Source organism: Rhagoletis zephyria, unplaced genomic scaffold (assembly GCF_001687245.7).
Source record: "Rhagoletis zephyria isolate East Lansing unplaced genomic scaffold, Rhagoletis_zephyria_1.1 Rzeph_scaffold_00069, whole genome shotgun sequence".
Classification (NCBI taxonomy): Eukaryota; Metazoa; Arthropoda; class Insecta; order Diptera; family Tephritidae; genus Rhagoletis; species Rhagoletis zephyria.
This window is the reverse complement of record NW_016157153.1, coordinates 110,833-132,805: the sequence shown is the minus strand read 5'-3', so window position 1 is coordinate 132,805 and position 21,973 is coordinate 110,833. Positions and strand designations below refer to the sequence as shown.

Here is a 21,973-nt window from a genome sequence, read left to right as displayed (position 1 = left end):
CAGCGGATTTAGCAAGCCGCAAAGTTGTGCGTTCGAACCCCACTGCCTGCAATTTTTTTTTTTAATCTTTAATTGTTATTTAATTTTTTTAACCATTAATTAGGCGCATAAAGAAAATCACACAATTAGTCGCATGGGGTCCCCAGTGACCCCAATAAAAGTGTTGAAAAAAGAGTTCTCAAAATAAAAAAAAAACAAAGTGTGTATTATCAAAATATTAAAGTACACTATTATCGTCAACTTCAAAAAACAAAAACATATTTTCGTCTTCAAACTTAAAAAAAAAATAAAAAACTTACCTCCCCCAAAAAATGTTACGTTAGTGGTCGTATGGGGTCAGCACTCAAGCGAGTAGCGACACATATGTACGCGACGATGTTCTAGCCGCGACTAAATAAATAAAACGAAATGTGTGTTTTCATAAATATGAAAGCACCTTATTATAGTTAACTTTAAGAAAGAAAAGCGTAACTTTGACTTCAAACTTAGATACAAAAATAAAAAATAAAAAATGTTACGTAAGTGGTCGCATGTGGTCAGGACTCAAAAGAGTAGCGACACATGCGTACACGCCGATGTTCTGGCAGTGACTTATTTACGTGCCCCGCGGGGAGTTAGGAAACTAGAAAGAGTGCGAGCACGCTCCAAGTACTCGTAAGACATTTTTTTTCAACTTGAAATGGCCTTGACCCCTATGCGCCTAATTAAGGGTTAATGTAATTTTAGTTGCTAGCTTTTTTAAATCGCAATATTTTGTTTCAAAAATACATGCAGTTTTAAAAACTTTATTTCGCCTATATGCCGACTGCTGAGTGGAAGATCGACCTATTACGGCAGCCAATTTGAAAACGCCCTATCTCAAAAAACTTTTCAAGAATGCTCTACACTCTAAAAAGGGCATGTAATACTACTACTGAAAAGTGTTTATTTTTCAACCATAATCTGTTCAAGTATACGCACAAGATATACAAGATTTGATTTTGAACATGAGTTCGAGCTCTAAACGCCAAAAGAGCGTAAGCGACAAAAAGTAAATTTTACAGTACGCGTTTTTTTTTATTAACACGGCAATTCCTGTAGATACTAGCCTGAAGGTCAATGAATAAATTACGTTTGATGTTAGGTATATAATATTGGTGGTATTATTTGTCCATCTTTAATGAAACAGGTGATTTTGTGCAACTCAAAACGACCGCCGTGCTTATTCATACCAAAATTTATTTCGCGGAACCCCGGTGACTTTTCTACGGAACCCTTGGGTTCCACGGAACCCACTTTAAGAAGCTCTGCTCTATAAAAACTAATGCCGATTTCGTTTGTTCCAAAAAATGTTTTTCTTTTATGGTGCAAAATGTGTCTGACGTTACACTCAACCCTGTAAAAGTGCATGTTTTGCCTACTTATCCTTATCGAGCTCAAGCATTTCATAATATCGTCATTTTAAAAACCTTCTGCTTTACAGGGCCACCATCACCCCTGACAAAGCATGAAAGGGCAGAGGATGAGCCTTTTTTGCCTTATTGGAGTGCATTACTTTAAGACACGCACAGAATTTTCCTCTTCTACTAACTCTTCAGAGGAATCGCTGTCGCCGTATGGGACGAGTGCCCTCTAGTTAAGCGCTGCAACAATCAACCATTTTTTATTTATTTATTTATTTAAGTCTATGAATTTCAATCCTTACAGACTATGAACAATTGTAACTTATTACAAACTATTAATAACATTTTATATATATTTCAATAAAACTATAATACAGAATTCAAAAGATTCAAAAAAGCAATCCTTGAAAGGGAAAAACCCAGATCAACATTACTAATAAGGGAATTAATGGGGGTATTACTGGCGTACTTAGATTTAAAGTTATCCACATAAAAAGGGTAGAAGTTCCGAAGAGATCGCTGGGGAACATTAAATCGAATCCTTTCCAACAAGTAAGGACAATCAATGACTCCAGTTATGATATAGTGCGTAAAGGACAGGCACAGTATATACGAGCTTCTAAGGACTTGAGACTTATAATCAAGAGACGAACAGAATATGATGGTATGGGATTTATAAAGTTCAAAGACCGAAGTGCAAACTTAGGAGAATTTTTTGTACACGTTCTATTCTATTGGCTACTTGGTCTCCAAACAAAAACAGCATATTCTAAGTGTGACCTAACAAACGATACATAGAGTGACTTGATGGTATAGGGATCAGAGGATTTAGAGGCATTCCGTCTTACGAAACCCAACATGGAGAAAGATTTGGAAGTGATATAATTTATGTGGTTATTAAAAGAGAATTTACTATCAAAAATGACGCCAAGGTCCTTAATCTCACTAACACACTGAAGGTCACATGTCGATATATTGTACGTAGCAGGTATAATGTTAGATAATTTCGCGTAAGTTATTTGAAAGCACTTAGACCAGTTCAGTAAGAGACGTGATTTCTGGCACCATAAGTAAAGCCTATCAATATCAGTTTGAAGCTTAACAGCATCCTCTGCGGTCTTAATCACTGAGAAAATCTTTAAATCATCAGCATAAAGCAAAAATGTAGCAAATGAAAAACAGCTTGTGATATCATTAGTAAATAGTACAAATAGGAGTGGTCCCAAGACACTTCCTTGTCGGACACCAGAGGAGGCAACAAAGGGGTAGATGAAATACCATCAAATGTAACAACACAACTTCTATTGCATAAGTAAGAGTCTATCCATTGCAGAAAAGCAGAGTGAACGCCAAGACATGCAAGTTTTCTAATTAAGACTCTGTGAGAGACTTTATCGAAAGCCTTCGAAAAGTCGGTGTAAATACAGTCGACCTGAAAACCAGCCGAGAAAGACTCAATGCAGTATTCATTGAAAACAGCTAGACTCGATACCGTAGATCTATTGGCGACAAACCCATGCTGATGTGGGCAAATGAAAGATTTAACCGCAAAGCTCAACTTTGCATTGACTGCGTGTTCAAAGATTTTTGAGATAGTCAAGAGCTTAGAAATGGGCCTATAATTTCTACCGTCATTTCTATTGCTACTCTTAAAGATGGGCGTTATGAAAGTGAGCTTCCATGCATCAATGAAACTCCCCGACGATAATGATTTATTAAAAATTACGTTCAGAGGATAGACCAAAGCAGGACAATTTTTTATTAGAACTGCTGAAAGTCCATCAGTTTGGGAGGAAGATTTCAAATTAAGCAAAGCGTTACTAATATCCTCAGATGAAAGGCATAAAGCCCCGAAGTCCAAAGAGTAGTCTAGACTAGATGAAAATTCGCATGGCTGATCATGGTCTTCATCAACAAAATTCGATTTAAAAAACTCAGCAAATAAATTTGCCGCTTCACTTGAGGTTCGCGCATAATTATTGTCTAAAAATACGCCGGTGGGAACACTAGTACTGCTCCTTTTGGATTTTATGTAATTCCAGAAGGTTTTAGGATTTGATTTAATGTTCAACTCCATGCTACCGATGTAGTTATTATATACTGGTTTACCAGACTCGTGCGCCACCTATCGGTAAAATTTTTAGTGCAGTTAGTTAATATGCGTTCTAAATATGAACCAGATCGGACTATAAATAAGGGATTTTCAAATATCTCGACTCCTGCGCCACCTATCGGATTAACTCATCTTTTGTATTGCATGGTCAACGGGTTCTGAGCAAACTGAGAAGTTTCAAGTCTGTAGGTCATTGAGAAGTTGATCAAAAATTGTTTGCAATTTTTTCCCCTAAGAAACATACATACATACGTACAGAGCAAGACAAGGAGTTTTAGTTAGGATTGAAGTTCCACTCTACGGGGGTAGGCTTTCGATGCGTTCTCCTTGTATATATAAAAAAAAACAAGTAATTTTTAGCAAAAAAAAACGGACTTGAAAATATATATATATATATATATTCCATGATCCAATGATCGGATCTAAACCAGATTAGTATGGGACCACCTCTTAGACACTATCTTTCTATATTCCGACGAACTGATAACCTCCTCCTTTTTTTGGAAGTCGGTTAAAAAAGCATACAGAGCAAGTGAAAGGCTTAACCGACACTGCGGGCACAAAAAAAATTTAAACATAGTACAATTAAGCACTTAAGCCAAAAGCACTTAAGAAAATCGAACAGGTAGTCGCTTACGCCCTTTTGGCGGTTAGGGCTCGAGTTGTTTAAAATATACACTTAAATATACACATGAAATGTTTAAAATTACAAACATTTTGAAAGTAAAAATATATTTTTTACAAATAATAAATACTAAGTGCCAGGGGCGCACCCAGGAATATATTTTTGGGTTGAGGGGTTTATACTTCTAAATATATATCATCAGAAAATACAGAAAATTTGCTTCAGATAATACGCTCTTTAAAATACATTTGTGCAAGTTTTATGTACAGTATGTAATAAATAAATAAACTTTTTAAAGTTTCATAAATTGCATTTTATTTACATAAAATTTACAAAGAACTCAAATATTTTCAACCGGCTTCATAAAAGGGGAGGTTATCAGTTCTTCGGAGTATTTTTTCTTCTTTTATATATGCCACCGCACAACTTTGGACCGCGTGAACCGATTCCAATTCTTCTTTTTTATTACCGGATAGATGGTACCTTAAGAGTCGTCCCATAATTTGGTTTAGATCCGATCATTAAATCACGAAAAAATTAACGGTACTCCTAAATTTGTATATGAGAATTGAAGTCGGTTTTGCTTTTTTCTTAAAAATTACTTGTTTAATAAATAGTTCTACAAACACACGATGCACTCAACTTTCAAAAGAAATACAAAATTTTACAAAAGAATTTTAATATAAATAAATTAAATAATTCCATGAAATTTTTACGCTTTTATATTCATTTTCGTCGATTTCTGGTTTCTCATTTTTTTAATACTTCGAATAACGAAAATTTAACTGAACTTGTATTTTTATCATGTAGCTCATTTTTGTGGAACGAATTCGAAGTTAGCAAATTAAATCTTCGAATGCTTGTTAAGTACATATCAGTGGTAAACTTTTTTAGGCTGTAAAGTGTAAAAAGCAACAGTAAGTGGGTATGCATTGCATATTTTTAGGACAATGTTTTCATTCGCAGTTAAACTTTAAAAAACTCTCAAGAAAAAAGAAAAATTCTTACAAAATGAAGCACAAGAAATGCAAAAGAAATTTTGTTCTATCAAAATTTCTTAAATCATAATAAATTTAACCCCAAACCCACCCCTTGTGTGCGCTACGTTACAAATTTGGTATGTAAAAGTAAACAGACAGTGTTTAATTTTGCACACACAAGGAGAGGAAGCTGGTTACCTCTCTTTATATGCGTAAATTTAAACGAAAATTTTTTAGAAGAAATTTTAAACATTTTATGTGTAAACTGTGAAATGTTTAGAACTCAAAAAACAAAATTGAAATTTGTTCTACGCCACACATATGATAAGTAAAAGTAAGCATGCAGTGTTTAATTTAATTAACATGGTGTGTAAATTTGCATTTATTAAGAGAGGAAACTGGTTACCTATCTTAATATGCGCAAATTTAAACAAAATTTTTTAGAGTGTACACTAAGTGAAATAACGCATAGTAAAATCAAATAATTTGTATTACGACGCAATGTTAATACGCAGGTATTAAAAAATATTTTTCGAATGGAAGTAGTTAATACGTGCATATTTCAATTTGTATCAAATAAAAACGTATTTAATCAAATGAAAACGTATTCAAAAGTAGCGTATAGAGGGAAATAAGGCTCACTGTTATCATCGTGCTCAGAATTATGGTCTGATTATGCATACTTCGCATAAATTTCAAACTCTCAGGTGAAAGTCTGTTGAATGCATTTCGTATGTAGTCCATTACCCAGAAATTAGCAGAACTTGTAATAAATTGCACCCGATTTACATGATTGAAGTACTTGAAAGCAATTCTTGCTCATTATCTTTTGTGTTTTCTATTTGCTTTTACACGTTTCAATTCTGTTGAATTCAAGTTTTTGGTTCTTTAAATGGGAAGCAACGGAAATGCCAAAAGCAAAGCAAGAAAGTTGAAACGACTTGACGGTACAGACGCATGTGTACTCGTCCCTTTTTTTCTCATCCCCTCTCTTCCACATGCGAGCAGAATTGAATTCAATACTTGAACTGTGTAAAAGCAGTCTTAGCGATCTGTTGAGATTAGACTTTGCCTCACGTTTTCTTTAGTAACATTTCGATTGCAGAGATACCAATAGCAATTCTACAGAGATGCATGGAAAGCTTATTAGGGGAATTCACAACTCTATCCGTGTAATTTTGGGAACAAGTAAAGAATAGGGCCCGTTGAGTTAAAAAAAGAAAAAGTGAGCCTAGCGGGCCATGATGTTAATGGAATACATTTTATTTGGTGCAAATTCATAGGAGCGGTGCTGGGAAGAGTAAACGTGGAATTTTCAATATTTTCAAAAGCTTATAGTTTGAAAAGTTTTGAATCAATTTATAAAGTATGGATATGTTTGGAAAGGCAATTAGAAGTCTTTTGATTTAATATGTGTATATTGCATATATATATAAATTATGCCAATTTTTTTTAATAAAAATTAGTTTTTCTTAAAATCACGTAATTAACTACAGTATATTTTGCTTAGCTGCCCATCCTTCTTTGCACGAAAAACTTGTGCGCTTAACCGACAAAAGCACTTAAGCGAATTTTCTTTACTACTTCAATGAGGAAGGTATCCGAATCCCTATGAAACCAAATAATGGAGGAGCACTTACCACGTAGAAACTACTGCAAGAGAAATTTTTTCCGAATGGTATCTAATTATCTATATAACTACATAAAATAATTGCCATTTTCGTTGTTCTGCGAGATGAGCAAAATAAATAATAGCTTGTAAAATTAGGGTAAGTGTAGAGCCAGTGAAGGTAAACGTAATACTTTCTTTGATAATTGATAATAGTTGCAAATTTTTAAGGCAGGTATCACTAATGTGCAGGTATGTTGAATGCAATTATCGGAGCAGTTTCCTTATAAATGTTAAAAATAATGCCGCTGATGCGCATTTTGGGGTAGGTATCTTAAATGTGCACTTAAGCACAAAGGTAGCAAAGCAAAATATACTGTATATTAAAAGATATGCACAAGATAAGAAAGAGCACCAAAACACTGTTCAGTCGCATCTTGGCTCCTTAGCAATTACTTTTTTTATTTACTCCTTTTACTATGTACTCCTTGTGTATAAAACCGGTTACCGCATTTTGCTACATTAACCTAAGTAAATACATATATCACTATATCAGGCCACTTTAGTGCCGCTATTATTCCAGTATATATTCCAATAACTTTTTCTTTTGAAGAAGACTAATGTTAGTTTTTGAGAGTAAGACAAGTTTGACGCTCGCCGTGTACAGAAAATATCACAGCGCACGGCAGTGCGCGCGAGTGACGAAAGCAGCCTCAGTAGCATGCTGAAATGACTCGCTTATACAGGGTGTCCCAGAAGTAACCTGCCAAACTTTAGGGGAAGGTAGGTGGAGGGTGAGCTCTNTCTTTAACTGCAACTACAAACCGGGCAATACTTAGTAAATTTTTTATGTAAAATACTTCCAGATAGTTGCCTCTCCATACTCAAATGCAATGTAGTTAAAATATATTAAGGAACCATCATAAAATTAGGACTATTTCTGGATTTTTAACTTTTTGATATTTTCTTCCCCAACTTTGACTATCTCGGGTGAAAAAAAAATGTACTGAGCTATAACTTTACATTACACAAAAAAATTGCTCATTTAATAAAGATTTCAGAAAGGTGCCACTCTTACTGTTTCGAATAGAAAAAGAAGTTTGTGGGCAAAGGACTGAGACACGCTAAAATGTATTTAATAGATTTGTGAAATTGGACCTTTCGAACATTGTGTTATTAATACTATGACAGAGAACACGCAGTATACGTCGCATGAATATGCGGATATTCACCTAATTTACGGTGAAGCTTGCTGTAATGCCAGAGCTGCTCAAAGACTCTATGCAGAGCGATACCCCAATCTTCGACATCCGGGTCGAGAAGTATTCGCCCGGACCCATAGAGAAATATATGAAGGTAAGTGATTTTTACACCTTTCTTGTTTGCTTGCTTGTTAACTATCATTTTTCACTTTTTTAAGGTCGCATACCTGGAAGGCGTGGCGGCGAAACAGGACGTCCTGCAACGGTAGATGTTGAAGCTGTGTTAGAGGAAGTGGAACTAGGTCCATCGACTTCAGTGAGAATGATGGAAAGACGGACGGGAATACCAAAAACTACAGTTCACAAAGCTTTAAAAGACCATCGATTTCATCCCTACCACATTCAACGTGTTCAGGCTCTACAGGAAAGAGATTACCTGTCGAGGGTTAGATTTTGCCGTGAAATGTTGCGAATGCATGAATCAGACCCCAACTTTTTTAATAAAATAATTTGGAGCGATGAATCATCATGCAAACGTGATGGTTATTTTAATTTACATAACCTTCACAGTTGGCAGATAGACAATCCTCACGAAATGAGAGAAGATCGTTCGCAGTACCGGTACAAAATAAATTTATGGTGCGGTATTTTTAATTTTCAGATATTGGGACCTGTGGAACTGCCGCCAACGCTCAACTCTCACAGTTATTTAGAGTTCCTTCAGGAACGGCTTCCAACTCTTTTGGAAGATGTACCCTTAAACCTGCGGCGAAGACTATGGCTGCAAAATGACGGGTGCCCTGCTCACTACGGGAATGAAGTAAGAGCTCATTTAGACGAAACTTATTCTCGCCGATGGATTGGACGATACGGGCCAATCACGTGGCCCGATAGATCGCCAGACCTGAATCCATTAGATTTTTTCTACTGGGGCTGTCTTAAGGACAAAATTTATTCAAAAACAATTCAAAACGAAGAGCATTTGCGGGAACAAATAAATGGAGCTGCTGCTGAGATAGCCCAATTGAGTTTAAGATCTCTAACAGCGACTTTTCTTAAAAGGTGCCGAGCTTGTATTAGAGTAGAAGGTCGCCAATTTGAGCATATTTTATCAATAAATGAATAAATTTTTCTTCAAACAACTCATGTATATTTAATTTCACGTGAACCCATCCTTCATAATGTTCCTTTGTACTATTTAGCATGTCATTGGTCAGTAACAAGAGCAACTTAAATTTAAGTCTATTAAATACATTCTAGCGCGTCTCAGTCCTTTGCCCACAAAAGTGGCTATAACTTTTTTTTCTATTCGAAACAGTAAGAGTGTAATGTAAAGTTATAGCTCAGTACATTTTTTTTTTCAAAGTTGGGGAAGAACATATCAAAAAGTTAAAAATCCCAAAATAGTCCTAATTTTATGATGGTTCCTTAATATATTTTAACTACATTGCATTTGAGTATAGAGAAGCAACTATCTGGAAGTATTTTACATAAAAAATTTACTAAGTATAGCCTGGTTTGTAGATGCAGTTAAAGAAAATACATGAACAGGCACGATTTTTTTTCAATTAAAAAAAATTTAAATATTTCAAAAACGGTTACACTTTTACCTGAGAATTGTTTGTTTATCAGAGAGCTCCCCCCCCCCCCCACCTACCTTCCTCTAAAGTTTGGCAGGTTACTTCTGGGACACCCTGTATATACACGATATTTGGAAGTTTTTATCCAGACGACCAATCGACATGTTTGAGGTATCGTTGGAAAGGTCTTGTAGAGTGTGTCTAGAAAATGTATTCAAGTTTCATGAACAATTATCCGAATTCTTAAAAATTAGGCTAAAATATTGCGAATCAAAAAACGTTTTTTTGCTTTTGCCGGTTTAAGGGGTTATGAGGGTACACCCGACATATTTAGTGTTATTCTATAGGCCAATACCTTTCAAACGATACCTTATATGTTGAGTTCCGGCTACTAGTTGCAAACATATAGAGCTAAATGTGTTTTGGTTCGTGTCTCCACTTCGAGAAGCGTTGGTACATATGTATGTATGTGGCGTCTGTACGTACCTTCATTTAATTTTTTTTCAAACTTTCAGTAATTAAAGTACAAAAAAAACTAGGATGGTTTTGTTCCAGGATGTTTTGACTCGTATGCCTTTGTGGGCGTGGCTGGTGCCTGAAATTCGAAAAAAGGCAGTTTTTACCTCGCTTTTATTAGCTCGGGATGTAACTATGTAATATTGATGCGCCCAAAAGATGCAGCGATTTCTATTCTCAAGTTACATACCTGATGACAGTACGAATGGAAATTTTAATAGCGAGGTTTTAGGTTTTTAAACTATAATTTTATTTAAACTAGCACTTAGGCCGCACTACTCATTCCATACCATTCGTTACGATATCAGTAGAAGGGCCTTAAAACAAGCTATCTAATGCGGTCTTTTGCGTTTATGAAGTATAAATATGTCATAACGTTATCGGCCAAAAAACTAAAAATTGGGCTGCTGAAAATATAGATTTCGAGATTTTTCTCAAAAATTGGTTAGTCGATTTTATTCTAAGTTTCCCCAAGTCTAGCCCAAAACCTTAGCTTTCATTTGGTATATAGCTTTTATCTGGGAAAGCTCTTGTTGTGAAGATATTACGATTCAAATTGAAAAAAGTCGCCCCAAACAGCGACCAATGGTTTAAAATTAACATATTCGTCCAATTTGGTTACTTTAAGATATAAATATAACATACCCAGTTCCCCGAAAAAATTGCGCATTCCGCGATTGCCACTTAAACCGAAATTCCCTGCAAATCGGGGAATTTCCCGCGAGTTGACAAGTTGAAGGATGCAGCTGTGCTAATCACTTCGTACACACAATTTGTGTGTATTTCAGTGTTTTTTTCAGTCACATGCCGAAATTGTAACATTTCTCCCCATTTTAGTTGCAGATATGTACACAGTATTTAACTATACTACATGGGTTTATCACCCATACATAACCTACCTGGGAAGACGTGTACAATATTACCTACAGTTGCAAATAAATATGAATGTATGAATGCATTTAGTTCACCCAATGGTGCCGCTACTACCTACATACATATCGTCCTTTAAAACACAAAACCGCGTAACAACAAAATGCAAAGCCGCGTATGTCAGGTTGCATAAATTATTTTCTAGAGAGTAAAAACCCTCATATTTCAAAATGGTTCTCTGTTTTATAAAGCAGTCGCATTTCTGGCTAGTATATTTCAGGACGAATGGATAAGGATTGAGCCAAGAACTTGTGTGAGCAAATCAAATTTTTGGCGGCAAATGTGAGTTACGCGGTTTTGCAGAATGACGATACGCGGTTTTGTACTTTGAATGACGATGTGTATAAATTGCCACTGAGCAAAACTACTTGAGAAAAAAGCATTAGTTTAATAGCAAGAGTACACGTCACCGTACACGTGAAAGAAGTAAAACTTCTTAAAAAAAGCACATGTGTGCGCCCCACACCCGGCAGAAATCTTAACAAAAGTAAACTACGAGACAATCCGACAAATACAGTTGTTTATTGTATCCAAAGTTGGTACCAAGTTGATAAGTTTTTATCATTTCTCATAATTTTTATTTTTTTTTTAATGTTTTCGAATACAAAGGATATGATCATTCTTTTTCGCTTTATTCCGTATTCGAAAAACTATATGTTTCAATATACACATCGATTTGAGTACATAAGTGAGATTTATATTATATTTTTAGCAATTTATTTGAGAAAAATAAAACAAATAAATAAAAACTGCCTTGGAAACTGACGCAAAATAGTATTATTTATTCGGAACGTTCGAAAATCCGTCTACTGCTAGAAACACAAAACAAGAAACAGAACTTTTGCAACGATTCGTGTGAATAAAAAAGATTTTCCCTACGTTTCCAAGGCAGTTAAAAAATGCGTATAATTTTCGTCGCGAAATTGATATCATAAATTTTGTGTTTCTAGTTCAGCTTTCGTCACTCGAAAATTTTACCTCAAAGAGGTGTTTTATTTGATAGAATTTATAACGTGGAAAAAATAAAGTGTTTTTTCTTCATTTCACTACAAGTAGAGAAATTCTGATCGAATTTAACATTGGCGATCCTGCCAGGAGACGGTAGTCTAAATTAAACTCATTTGTTTAAGCGTGTATAATAATAAATATATACCAAGACATTTGTGATTAATTCGTGACAAATAAGCCCACGCGGCGCGTCCTTAAGGTCTATTCTGCAGATATGGCCGAAGTCAAACTTGCCAAATTGAAAATTAAACGCGGTACTCTAATAGCTCAGCAGCAGCGTGTAAAGGAGTTTATCGACTCCAAATTATCAAAAGCATCTGTTCAAGAACTCGAAACTAGAGCCCATGCTCTGGAGAAATACTACCATGATTTTGAAAGCATACAATCCAGCATTGAAGAACTTGAACCGGAGGAAGGGGACACCATTCGATGCTCATTCGAAGAGCTTTACTTTGTTCTTCGTCCCACTCTGATGGTTGCTATAAGGCAGTGTAAGGAGGAAGCAGGAAAAGGTTCAACAGCAACCACCAAATGTGAAACGATCGTCAGTAAGAAATTAAGACTGCCAGAAATCCCCTTGCCAACGTTCTCCGGTGACTACACCCAGTGGTTGTCGTACTACGACACGTTCTCTGCCTTGGTTCATCGCAATAGTGCTCTAGATAACGTCAAGCGATTCCACTATCTCCGATCTTCGCTTAAGGATGGTGCTCTCCGGCGTATACAGTTCATCGAAGTGACCTCTGACAACTACGAAATCGCACTCAAATCACTTGTCGGACGATATCAAAAGCGTAACGTCATTGTTCGGGGGCATATAAGACAGCTTTTTAATGTGCCTTCAAATGCCAACAAGTCTTCTTCATCGGCATTACGGGAGCTAATCGATTCAGTAAATACTCACCTGAGAGCATTATCGTCCTTAGGAAGACCAGTGGCACATTGGCATGATTTAGTCATCGAAATAGTTTTGCCAAAATTAGACAACTCCACACTTGAAAAGTGGAATGACGAAGCTCCCACTGATAGGCTTCCAACACTAGAAGAGGTTTTTAAATTCCTGGGAAAAAGGTGTACTCATTTAGAAGAAAGAGCGGCAGCAGCGCGTTCCACTACACAGCAATGCGTCAATAGTAATAAAAGCCTAAAACATTTTCGCTCTTCGCAGCAGCGTTTCGCCTTTGGTGTTTGCGAAAATGTAAAACCTCAGCGTAACTGTACGTACCGCAGTGGCACAAATCATGTTAAAGATTTGATGCTATCCATCAGAGAAATCTTTGTAATAATTGCCTAAAGGCTGACCACACGCACATAAACTGCGAATCTGAAAGGTGTAGAGTCTGCAAACGCAGCCACCATACATTACTTCACAACAAATCATTTTTCGTAAATGCAGCACCTGCTATTGAACCTTCGTCTTTGACTGCCACGTCTAATAATGCTCATACGGAATGACCATTAGCCACAATTTCATCTGCTTCCAACATCATGATCGCCGCCGGCACCTCCGCTTTTACTAACAGCTCTACTGCCTTCGACTCAGCAGCTAGCCTCTCCGCTACTTTGAATACACCTAGGTGTACGATCATACTGGCTACAGCTCTTGTTAAAGTGACAAACAACTGGGGCATGCCTATACTGTGCAGAGCGTTATTAGACTCAGGGTCACACAACTATCACCTCAAATACATCCGCTTATTCAGCTGAATTAACATTTTTGATATTGTCACGCATTAGTGAACCTCAGCCTGATTGTAATGTCAATATATCGAATCTACCTGCGAATGTACAGCTTGCAGATCCGTTGTTTTTTAAGCCTCAAAAAATTGATATGTTGCTAGGTGCAGAAATTTACGTCGATTTGCTGATAAATGAGCAATTTCGCTTAGCTGATCATTTGCCTATTTTGCAAAACACAAAGTTGGGATGGATAGTCCGGGAAGACTACCTGCTATTAAACAATCAAGCCTGCTAGCTAATAAAGTAACAACGACATCAATTGCGTCATTAGAACTGCTACTTCGATAGTTTTGGGAGGTTGAGACACATGCTCATTCCAACAAAAGTCTCACAGCAGAGGAAAAATTGTGCGAAGCTCATTTCTCGCCAACTGTGCAGTGTGCAGTAAATTGCAGATTTATCGTCACTTACGACAGCCAAGCGTCGTTTTTTCGCTCTAGAACGTAAGCATGCTAAAAATTCCAGTCTAAAGAAACAATATATACAATTTATGAGCGAATACGAAGCTCTTCATCATATGAAGCCCTTGGGGAACTATGCGGACATTGTTGCTAATAATGAAATGTTAGAAAATTGTTATTTTTTACCCCATCACTGCGTTCTTCTACAAAACTCCGCGTAATTTTCGACGCTTCGGCAAAAACGACCACCAGCGTCTCACTTAATGACATTTTAATGACTGGCCCTACAGTGCAAGCGGATTTATTTTCTGTTATTATTCGCTTTCGATCATATCGCTACGTCTTCACAACAGACATAAGTAAGATGTACAGACAAATATTGGTACGGCCCGATGATTGTCGATATCAACTATTACTGTGGAGAGAAAGTCCACTCTCTGAGCTTGGCGTGTACCAGTTAAACACTGTCACTTACGGCACATCAGCTGCTCCGTTTTTGACCACGCGCTGTCTGACAATGTTTGCAGAAAAAATATACGAAAATTTCCCCTCGGTTCTATAGCCTTAATAAAAGAAACGTATGTTGACGACACAATGACTGGAGCTAATTCACTTCAAGACGCTGCTTCTCACATGGCAGACCTTCAACGGCTTCTTTGTAAAGCAAGATTTCAGCTTCGAAAATATTGTTCTAATGCACCAGAGCTATAAAGACTAGTTCCTGAAACCCACAGAGAACCATTTCTTAGCATTGGCAAAAATGACGTTGTTAAAACACTTGGGCTAATTTGGGCTAATCCACTGACGTATTTACATATAACCTTTCCTTTGCTCGGCCAGCTACAATAACTAAGAGAATAGTTTTATCTGACCTAGGAAGAATTTTTGATCCTCTCGGTTTGATCGGACCCATTGTTGTACAAGGGAAGATATTCATGCAGGAATTGTGGAAGCTCAACATATCGTGGGACCACCCACTACCAGATAGCTACGCCAAGCGTTGGCTCGATTATGTGAATCAACTTGAAGCTATGAATCCGCTACGAATTCCAAGACAAATGATTTGCTCAAACGAAAAAAAATTCGTGCAACTACATTCATTTTCTGACAGTAGCGAAGCAGCGTACGGAGCTTGTTGCTGATTTGCTCAAACGCAAAAAAAATCGTGCAACTACATTCATTTTCTGACAGTAGCGAAGCAGCGTACGGAGCTTGTTGCTATCTTCGGAGTATTGACTTAAACGGTCAGGTTTGCGTTCGGCTTGTTTGCTCAAAATCCCGAGTAGCGCCAGCAAAATCTACTTCAATCGCCAAACTCGAACTACAAGCAGCATTACTGGCGGCGGAGCTAGTCGAACGGATTCTAAATACACTTCCAGTCGAAATCAACAAAAGGTTTTTCTACACTGACTCTAAAGTCGTCTTGGCATAGATTGCAAAACCCCCGTACACCTGGACTACATTTGTGGTAAATAGGGTCGCGAAAAATTCAGGAACTGACTCGAACTGACGAATGGGGATATGTCAACACAAAACAAAATCCAGCCTACCTTATTTCTCGTGGTACGTCTCCAAACGAATTTTCGCAATCACCCTTGTGGAACGGTGGACCGGATTTTTTACGCGATTCAGATTTCCAGCTTCAAAAATTACTGCCTGAAGAACAAGAAAAAGTGCCTGAGATACGGCCCAACAAGTTGGTGCTCCTTGCAGCAAATTCGCGTTATTTCGACATTACAGCGAATGTAAAGCATCGCCAATCGTTACATCAACTGGAACGTATAATTGTTGCTTATTGTCTTCGATTTTTTGGCAACTGCAAAACATCCACTGGTAATCGTTCAACAGGTTGCGAGCCAATTTAAAAATCTTAAAATGAGATACGTCAAATCAAACCTAATAAAATTCTGCATAAAACACTTTACATCACAATCGTTCCAGTTTTTTTTACTTTTTAATAAAAAAATTCAAAAAATCAAACTTTAACAGAAGAAAAATTAAAAAAATAACAGGTTCTGTGCCAAATTTTTTGCATTTGTGCTCAAACCTGTTCGGTTACGAAAAAAAATCAAGTTACTAATGAAGGAAAGCGAGGGATAAATTAAGAAGTAATGAGTGGTCAAATGAAAATATGCAAAGATTTTTTGTAAGAAAAATGAGCAGGAAAGAAAGTTACTCATACGCCGCGTACACCTGATTAACACGCTTTTCTGCTCATATTTCATACAAAAAAAACAAATAGAGTTGGTAGTCGTACTGTGCGGACGTGTTTTTAGTGCGCTCTAAGTATTTCTTTTAAACATAATTTTATTTATTGTGATTCTGATTTCGACATTTTGCCTAGTGCAATGAGACAGTGACTCTTGTCGTTTCAATTAAAATTGATGTGAATATTATCCATCACTATGCCGTGTGTTTGCAACCAAAAAGTTGATCGCGCGAAACCCAAAGTGCAATGCAATAATTGTAATATAATTGAAATATACCATCCCAACTCTGTTGGTGTTTTGCCAGCTGATTTAGACTATTTTGCAAATTCCAACAACAAATATGTTTGCAAAAAATGCGCGAATGCTCGCCGACTTTCTCTTCACTCTCCCCCGCGTCCCACTAATCGGGCCGCAAAGGCGACTTCAAATAATAAATCATTTAATTTTCCTTTTCTTGCTAATATTACTAATTACTCAAACTCATCTCATCAACAACAGCTGCCAAAAACAACGCTATCATAGTAGCACAATGCCACTCATATTTGACTTACAAACAAAATACGGGCAGGAATTTCAAGACTTCAACCCTGTTTTTATGAAACATTTTATTTTTATCAGTATTTTTCAGCATTTTGGAGCTACATATATTAAGTCCAAAAAAGCTACTTCGAACATACCTTCATCGGTTTTCTACAAAGAAAAGCTCGCGAATAGCCCTGAAGAGGCTGCAAATCTATTTACTGAGTATTTTTGCTCAAATTTCGTGACCGAGGTGGGCCATGACAGTAGTCCCATCCGCAGTTGTGTCTCCGACTCTACCCTATCATTTGGGTCGGTTACTCTGTCGGCTGAAGAAACAAATGGATCTTGACGGCTTATCCGCCATTATTTTTAAAAAATGTCCCGCCCTAATGGAACCCTTAACGATAATTTTTAATAAGTCTCTGTCCAATGGGGAGTTCATTAATGATTGGAAAAAGCCTTCCATAACCCCAACCAGATCAGGTTGATGCGATCTATACTGACTTCTCTAAAGCCTTCGATAGGGTTTCCCATAAAATCTTAGTGGCTAAATTATCGGATATGGGTTTTCACTCCACTTTTTTGCAATGGATTCGGTCTTACTTAGATAACAGACAGTGCGTAGTTGCCTTTGACAACGTATCTTTACAACCTTTCGTCGCGCAGTTAGGCGTCCCCCAGGGTAGTATAATGGGGCCTTTGCTATTTACATTATTTATTAATGATGTCAGCTCCTGCTTCCAAACCTCAACCTTAAAATCTACTCTACGATTAGAAACTTGCATGACTCCTGCGCATTACGACTTGAGCTTGATAAGCTCTACTCGTGGTGCACCTGGAATCGGATTTTTTTCTGAATGTAAAAAAGTGTTTTCATTCCACATTCACTATAAAATATAACCCGTTACTAACTAGTTATAAAATTTTTGGCTCAACCCTTGATGATATTACAGACTTCAAAGATCTGAGTATATATTTTGATTCCAAACATCGATTTACCACCCACGCCAGCTATGTTGTTATAAAATCGTTCGCTATGTTAACTTTTGTAAGACGTAACTGTTCAGCTTTCTTGGATCCATACACGCTCAATATGCTATATACTACATTAGTAAGATCTAGGATTGATGACGCAGCCTTCATTTGGAGACCGTATCACCTAACTCATATTAACCGTATAGAGCGAATCCAAAAAGTATTAAGTTTGCACTCCGTTCTTTAAACTTTACTGATCCTTTATCTCCCCACGAATCCCGTTGTCAACTTTTATCCTTGAAAACTTTACAGTCCAGATCTTCCTTTCTCTCTTGCAGCGTTGTATTGAACCTGCTAAATTATACAGTTAACTGCCCTGCCCTTCTGGAGAAATTAAACTTCTTTTTTCCTGCGCGGAATCTCCGACACGTCCCTCTGTTTTACACTGAGTTTCCTAAATTTGATTACCTTAAATTTGCACCCATGCCAAGAACTCTGTCTGAATTAAATAATATTTCTAACTTGGACCCGTCTTTGTCGCCTGGAGCTGTCCGGAGCTTACTGTATAATTATTTTAACTAATTTTTTAAGTCGTTCCTAAGCAATTCCTTTCTGTAGTCAATAAGAAATTAATTGTTTCATATGACTTAAATAAATAAATAAATCTTTGCGCATTTTCATTTGACCACTCATGTAACAGAACAGGTTTTAGTATAAATGCAAAATTTTTCGTCTGTTAAAGTTTGATTTTTTCATTTTTTCATAAAAAAATAAAAAAAAACTGGAATGATTAATTATTTTGTCAGAAGCTATCAGTCCTATCGGAAAGTGATGTATATATGGTTTATGGAGAGTTTTATTGTCTTTGATTTGACGTATCTCATTTTAAGATTGTTAAATTGGTTCGTAGATATACGTGATTTAGTGGAACCATTTTTTGTTTTAAGCTGAATAACGGTAAATTGCAAATATCTCGAAAACGTATCCATAGAAAAAAAATCAACTCTTTTTTCGGAATCATCGAGCAATTCTACATAGAAATTGGATAGTGGCGTCTGGAGAACAAAAACCAAACTAAAATCTGTGATCCAGTGTTATTTATTATCCACTGATTGATAGCATGTATCTTGCTGATATTGAATTTTTATAAAAAATTTATATAAAGAAATGGAAATATTTATTACTTCTCGATCAGATCTTTTAATCGTTTACATTGAATATCAATCCTTATTCTATAATTCATTATTTAAAAGAAAACAAAACACGGAAACTTGCACGGAGTCGCTAGTTATTAATTTTTTTCGCTCCTGCCACGGGTGCTTTTGCTTTCATGCCGTGTTCAGATATAAAGCATAACTGCTACAAGTAGCAGTTTTTGGTTTCTGCTGCACAAACTATTATACTATCATCTTTACTTAGTTTTCTCTGTAAAGACAAAATACATGCATTTGTACAATGCAGGGAACTCAACTAACTATAAATGCACTATAAGTTCACTGTTTTTCAAATAGGGTTAACTACGCCTCGACTACGTAGCTTTCAACTGACTTAATTTACATGATGTCACAAAAAACGTGAGTTTGTTTTCAGCTAACTACCAACCGGTTATTAAAAAGTTCACTTGTAGTGTGCCATATGTGTAATAGAATGTTTTTAGTAATCTCGGTTTTTATACTTATTTCAAGCTAACGATTACCTGCATGATAACTATTTAGTTAGGATGTATGTGTTAAGTCAAATTGGTTTTTTCTTAATGCGGTTCTTGAGTAGGTATAAACAAGGTATAAATTTTGTGATTCAGGATGAGTGGAAAGGTTTTTGTGTGGTTTGTGGATCAAATTCTTGTCAAAATACTTGTCGGACTAATCTAGGGGACTCAGGTATAATACCTTGTAAATTCTATAATAACACACTTTTCACTTAATATGTTAAAAAAAATATTTTAAATTACTTATTGTTACATATGGGAAAAATGTAGAAGAAATTGACGACCAAGGCGAACCGGACTTGCTGTAGTTGCACGGATAAAATAATAAGTGTTTACAATAATATACATATGTATGTTTGGTTGATTGTGCATCTCAGAAACTAAATTATTTTTTTAACCCGTCAGATTAAGAAAACCCCTCCAGATATTCGTCAGATTATGGAACAGGTCGACCAGGGCATCGAGATGAACCTTCTGTATGAAAATCTAACGCGCTCGAGTAAATCCATATGGCGATTTTTTTTGCATCTTTAAGAAAACGCCACGAGCTTGCGTCAGATTATTGAATGGGAGGTTCATTCGGGCCCACTTAACATCCCCTGTGAATATCTGACGCGCTCGAGTACATTTTTTTGTCACCCATATTTGACCCTTCCGTACGCCCAACCCCACCATGCAAACCGTCAGATTAACATATTTCCGTCATCAGAAACACGCTTCATTTATTCGCTATCAATATCTGATGCGCTCGGGGAAATCCATGTAACTTTTTTTTACATTTTTGGAAGCCTGTAGATCCTCCACCCACCCTTGGAAGGAAAAACATCACATGACATTTTTTTCTTCCCATCATATAATCTTCAAAATCCAATAGGTTAAAATGATACTCGAGTAAATCCCGATTTAGCATCGTGGGCACCCCTACTACCAGTTTTTTTCTAGAAAGTGAAAATTTTGAAACAATCTTGCACTCATACATATCCCCTAGATTGAGCACTGCATGACTTTGAAATCTATTAAAAGTTAGCCGCAAAAAATTGGCAAAAAGTTGGCTATTTTAGTAGTCGACTACGAAATTCCCGACAGGGTACATACATAAATACATACATACGAACATATATAAATATGCATGTTATGTATGTACATATTTATGTATACAACTTCATAAAATATTGTATTAAATAATCTATGCTTATGTTTATAAATAAAGTTGATTTTTTTTGAGTTCTCTGATTGCACCACGCTCGCTGCGAGTCCGCGGGGAACGTGGCATGAAAGCAAAAGCACCTGTGGCAGGAGCAAAACAAATTAATAACTGGCGACTCCGTGCAAGTTACCGTGTTGTTTTTTTTCTTTTAAATAATGTATTATAGAATAAGGATTGATATTCAATGTAAGCGATTAAAAAATCTGATGGAGAAGTATTAAATATTTCCATTTGTTTATACATTATACAAATTTTTTTATAAAAATTAAAAATTTTGTAAAAAATAATGATTATCTAGTGCGAAGTGATTTTTGAAACTTTTTGCTACCGGCTTCACGCATTTTCTTCCATTCAAAGTACTATGTCGACCATTTGTTTTGTATGGAAGAAAATAATACACTATCGGCAAAAAATCAACGCGAATTCTGGGCCTATTGAAACTTGCACCTTATTATTAATAAGCTACAAAACTGCATACGTGAAATATTTTTCTTAAAATTATGCATACAAAGTTTTTAAAACTTAAAAAATTAAACTACCGAAAGGAAGATAGTCAAAACTGGTCAAGATGTCGTGTTTTTTTTTTTACATAACAGTATATATGTATGTGCATTTGAATAAACTGTTTCTACGAACACCGTGTATTTAAAAATATAATATAAATGCAGTATTTTGGAAAAACCCGCAGTATTCCTTTTCGGAATCCAAAAAAAAGTATTTTACTGCAAAAACAAGTATAGTATGTATGTATAATGAAATGTGTAAAATCATCGAGAACGTTTATTAAGAAATTATATCTTCATGTTATAATGACTATTACTATTGATATGAAAATAATTATTATAATCGTTACAGCTTTTACGTGTCATGATCAAGGATCATCCTGCTTGTGTTTTGCTCCTCAACATCAATTGTTGATATCATGTGGGAAAAAAGGGGACATATGTATTTTCGATGTAAGACAAAGGACTCTTAAGCATCGATTCCAGGTAATGTTGTAATACCTTTTAGTGATTTAATTTTCAAAGCTTAGTTATATTGATCTTGATTTGTATTTACATTTAATGACTTATGCTATCGCATTAGTCGAATGAATCAAATTAAGCAAGCCTTAGACTTGACTTGACTTGAAAATTGTATATCTGGCAAATTAGCAGCGCGTGTATGTAGTTACCCAAAAAAAAACATTTCACTTAAAAACTTGGAGAACTATAGATTTTTGATTTCTAAGTTAAATTTCTAAGCGAGATAATCATGCTGCCATC

At 36.1% G+C, this 21,973-nt stretch overlaps 1 protein-coding gene across 1 annotated transcript; it reads left to right on the top strand.

Annotated features, from left to right (window-relative positions):
• The first annotated feature begins 12,159 nt into the window (after window positions 1–12,159).
• On the top strand, window positions 12,160–13,239 carry LOC108371508 (uncharacterized). Its single transcript, XM_017627090.1, has one exon. It carries the CDS (start codon window positions 12,160–12,162, stop codon window positions 13,237–13,239), a length of 1,080 nt encoding a protein of 359 aa, XP_017482579.1.
• Window positions 13,240–21,973: the final 8,734 nt, after the last annotated feature.

Excerpts from the sequence above, each read along its gene's own strand:
- LOC108371508 (XM_017627090.1), top strand. The coding sequence starts at position 12,160 with ATGGCCGAAGTCAAACTTGCCAAATTGAAAATTAAACGCGGTACTCTA.